Source organism: Helianthus annuus, chromosome 9 (assembly GCF_002127325.2).
Source record: "Helianthus annuus cultivar XRQ/B chromosome 9, HanXRQr2.0-SUNRISE, whole genome shotgun sequence".
Classification (NCBI taxonomy): Eukaryota; Viridiplantae; Streptophyta; class Magnoliopsida; order Asterales; family Asteraceae; genus Helianthus; species Helianthus annuus.
The window spans coordinates 74594487-74599033 of record NC_035441.2 but is presented as its reverse complement, the minus strand read 5'-3'; the positions used below and the strand labels follow the sequence as shown (position 1 = coordinate 74599033).

The 4547-nt window shown below is 33.5% G+C and overlaps 1 protein-coding gene across 1 annotated transcript; it reads left to right on the top strand.

The window, feature by feature from the left end:
* Positions 1-959: 959 nt before the first annotated feature.
* On the top strand, positions 960-3335 carry LOC110875672 (serine carboxypeptidase 1). The gene is made up of 8 exons (XM_035977392.1): positions 960-1353; positions 1496-1600; positions 1686-1960; positions 2067-2324; positions 2398-2504; positions 2600-2692; positions 2797-2902; positions 3033-3335. Exons 1-8 carry the CDS (start codon positions 987-989, stop codon positions 3174-3176), a joined length of 1455 nt encoding a protein of 484 aa, XP_035833285.1. The 5' UTR covers positions 960-986; the 3' UTR covers positions 3177-3335.
* The last annotated feature ends 1212 nt before the right edge of the window (positions 3336-4547 follow it).

Below are 4547 nucleotides of genomic sequence, written 5' to 3'. Positions count from 1 at the left end.
ATCGATTAAAAAATGATTGGTTCATGTTCATTTTTGCTCATTTATACCATATACATATTTGATATGTGAGAGTAGTGAATCCATGGGTTTAGTGAATCCTTGTTATTACATATGTACTAGTTTTATGCATCTTTTGTGGCTGCATGATCCCGTTATCATGTAAAAATTATCAAACAGTTTATGGATTTTTTTTTTTTTTAACCCAAACAACAATATCATTCCACACGAAAAATGGCAATTACAAAGCAATGGCAGGTAGTCGGGCAACAAGTTGCGCCGCCACCCCCTTTTGAATAGAAAAACCAATTCTACTAAATACCAAGTTTGAAACCTTTAGCGACGAAGAATTACTATTAACGACTTTTTGAACCCGATTCAAAAGTCGCACAACGTCAGGAGCGAGACCACCAAAGGTATCAAACGCAAACGGGACAAACACATGTTGATTCTCTAGGTAGGCTTTCTCATTTTTCTCATGGATTGAGACTGAGTTTTAATCTTTAGGGAGCAGTAAAGTTCGTGTATGGCATATAATTACATTCTTTAAAAGAAAGTGGCAGCTTAAGTTTTACCAAAAATAAAACTTCCTACAATTTAAGTCAAAAGCTTCGGCAGCATAACCTTTTTCATTTAGCATCTAATCTTTTTAATCATTTAAAGCAGTATTTTATATTTTTTCCACATAAGGGACAGTATGAACTGATACATCAAAAAAGACAATCAACCATCGTTCAAATGATATGACTAGGACCAATTCCTCATATATGACAAGAATAAAGTTGGCCAATGATTCATAATAAAATTCCAAATAGATTCTTATGAAAGTGGACTGCAGTTTAGGTATTTAAAACGTGAATGTAAACACTTTCTAAAATACTGCTTTCGTACACATTTAACAGAATAAGATAAATGAATCCCTAGGAGATAACGCCTGGTATACTATATATAGAAGAAGTAGAACAAAACTAGAAGTAAGTAAGAACACGATGATAAAACTTGTAGCTATATTTTGCCTTTTGACCTTGTTTGGGTTAAGCAATGCAGATATTCAGGCAAACAAGCTATTTGAGTTGTTAAAATCCAAAAGATCAAGAAACACACCTGTTCTTAACACCTTGACTCTTTTAAATGAAGCTACTGATGAGTATACTCCAGTATACATTGCCCCTCAAGACGGTCTGGCACAGCTCGACAAGATTTTGGCATTGCCTGGCCAACCTGAAGGTGTCAATCTTAATCAGTACTCTGGATATGTAACAGTCAATCCCAATGCTGGCAGGGCTCTTTTCTATTATTTCGTTGAGTCTCCCACTGATTCTTCGACTAAGCCATTGGTCTTGTGGCTAAATGGAGGTAATTATGCACCTTGAGATTTATTTATTTTATCTTAATTAACAGAAATGTCAACGTGAGATGTTTAATAACAGCAGGATGTTATTTTGTTGCAGTAACTTTTTTTTCAAAAAACTTCAATCTCTTATGGTTAAATTAACAGGGCCAGGATGTTCATCCATGATGGGAGCCATGACAGAACTAGGACCGTTCAGAATCAACAGCGATGGGAAAACCCTCTTCATGAATGATTATGCATGGAGCAACGGTTAGATCTTTATCAACTTTTACATTCTCTGGCCTATTAAGAATGAACAGGTCAATATAATAAACACAAACAATTCTTTGTGCAGTTGCAAATATGCTGTTCCTTGAGTCCCCTGCTGGAGTTGGCTTCTCATATTCAAACACAACTTCTGATTATGATCGTTCTGGTGACAAGAACACTGCAGACGATGCTTATGTTTTTCTTGTTAACTGGCTTGAGAGATTCCCTCAGTACAAAACTCGTGATTTTTACATAACTGGAGAAAGCTATGCTGGACATTATGTACCACAACTTGCATACGCCATTCTTCTCAACAACAAGAAAACAAACCAGACAATCATTAATATCAAAGGGATTGCTGTATGTTTACTTTGCCTTAACTTCTGCAATTCTAAAATAAAATTTGCAGATTTATAATGTTTATTCTCTGAACACTTGAACATTACTCCTGGTGTAAAATGTGCAGATAGGAAATGCATGGATTGATGACGAAACAAGTCTAAAAGGAATGTTTGATTACTGGTGGACTCATGCTCTAAATTCAGATGCAACACATGATGCCATTTTAAAATACTGTGACTTTGCGAGTGATTCTTCATCTGCAATGTGTGACAATATTACAGACAAAGCTTTCATTGAGAAGGGAAATATTGATATATACAATATCTATGCACCCATTTGCTTGACACCTAACCAAAGAAATACGTCGACCGTTCCTGGTTCTGTAAGGCCTCTATATACATTCCATCACCAATGAAAAGATCAAGTGTCATCATATTTCGATATCTTTCTTTCAGATTGACAATTTTGATCCATGCTGGCAATCAATCCTTGAATTCTATCTCAATGACTCCATGGTGCAAAAGGCCTTGCATGCAAAACCTACATCATGGGAACTATGCAGGTATATATAATACATAGATACCTCTGTATACTGAAACGAATCATGTTATTATAAATTGAAAACTGATAAAAGAATGTTTATGAATTAACATTCAGTGAGGTTATCACAAGCTGGAACGACAGTGCAGTTACCATCATACCAATAATCAAATATCTTATTGAAAATGGACAAAGGCTTTGGGTATACAGGCAAGCTTTACCAACAGTTTGAATGATTCCAGATAATTTAGTTAACATTTGCCCAAATTCAAAACTACGGATAATTCATGATTGCTTGTATGTTGATTATGCAGTGGGGATGTAGATGCACGGGTTCCAGTTACTGCTTCTAGGTACTCCATCAACATTCTCAATCTTCCCATCGAGACAGCTTGGCGGCCATGGTACCTAAATAAGGAGGTGATAACAGAACTCTTGCTTAATTAAATTATTGTTTTAACTAAAATAACCAAATTGCAACATAAAATCTGTTGCTAAGACAATATGTGAGATATTAAACTGTTATTTGTGATATGCATTACGTTGTTAGGTTGGAGGGTATTTAGAGGCATACAAAGGACTGCTTCTGATAACCGTTAGGGGCGCTGGCCATGCTGTTCCTAGCTACCAGCCACAACGTGCCTTGGCTTTGTTCTCATCGTTCCTCGGAGGAATACTCCCTCCATCCTCATAATCATACTAGTGCTTTAAAAATTCTAATATAGCTTTTATTTCCTTGTGAACAAGTTTGACAACATATCAGATGTCAAATAGTTGGTGTCTACAGTTGACCCAATTTGTAGTTCCTAGCTTTTATTGTTGTTAAAGAAATGTACTGTCTTTTAACATTGCATACATTGTTTCAAAAATACCATCTTTATTTGTCACGGCTGTGTGCTCGTCCTAGGGTGTGCGTATGTAACATCCAACCCGGGTCGCTTAAGTGTCACTTATATGGAGGTAAAATCAAAATCAAACAATGTTAAAATAGTTAAAATATACGTTAATATTTACAAAATATATTCAACTAGTAAATTATCCTGCGTGTTGCCGCAATTTTCTGAAAAAAATTTACGTCGTAAATCTTACCTAAAAGTACATAAAAAATAAACACGGAACTATAGAAACGTATTATATTTGACCCGACTCATTTCTGGTAAGAACAAAATTTATGTCAAAATGTAGACCAACACAAAATATAATAATAATAATAATAATAATAATAATAATAATAATAATAATAATAATAAGCATAGACAAAAGATCAAATACATAGAGTGTTATGGTACAAAACGTACAAATTGAAGGTTTTGCTCAAAAAACGTGGTGACATTTTCGTATTTAAAACTCGTAGAGTAATTATCAAAATTACCCTACAAATGATCATCTAGGATAATTTTTTATTTTGTAGGGTAATTTTGTAAAATAATCTTGTAAGGTAATTTTATTCTTTTAGGGTAATTTTGTAGAGTGTCGTAATTACTCTACAAACGAATTTTTGATCTTATATAATAATTTTGTAAAATATCATAGTTATTCTCCACATGATCTTTGTAGGGTGATTTTGATCCTGTAAGGTAATTTTGATCTTATAGGGTAATTTTGTAGAGTATTATAATTACTCTACAAATGATCTTGTAGGGTAATTTTGATCTTTGTAGAGTAATTTTGATAAGAGTAAATTGCTAAAATCGTCCCTGACGTTTATTCACATGATTTGCTAGATCCATCCAAAAAAGGCTTTTTTATCTCATAGGAACCAAACCACTGAAGTTTCAAAAAAGTTGCTAAATCCATCCAAAATGACTAACACCATTAGAAGCAATGTTAACCTTGGGGTACTTTGGTAATTTTCACTATTACTTTTAAACAAAATAAACTAAATCAACAAATTCAATGATAAGCGATAACATCTCAAATTATTTTATTCTTTTACCAAAACTTTAAAATTAAGTTTAAGTTCATTTCAATATCGAAAATTCTTTAGGCTAACGTTATTCATATGATATTATTATTTAAAATTTTAAAACTTATAGGAATAATATTTCATGTTAAGAAGACAGAT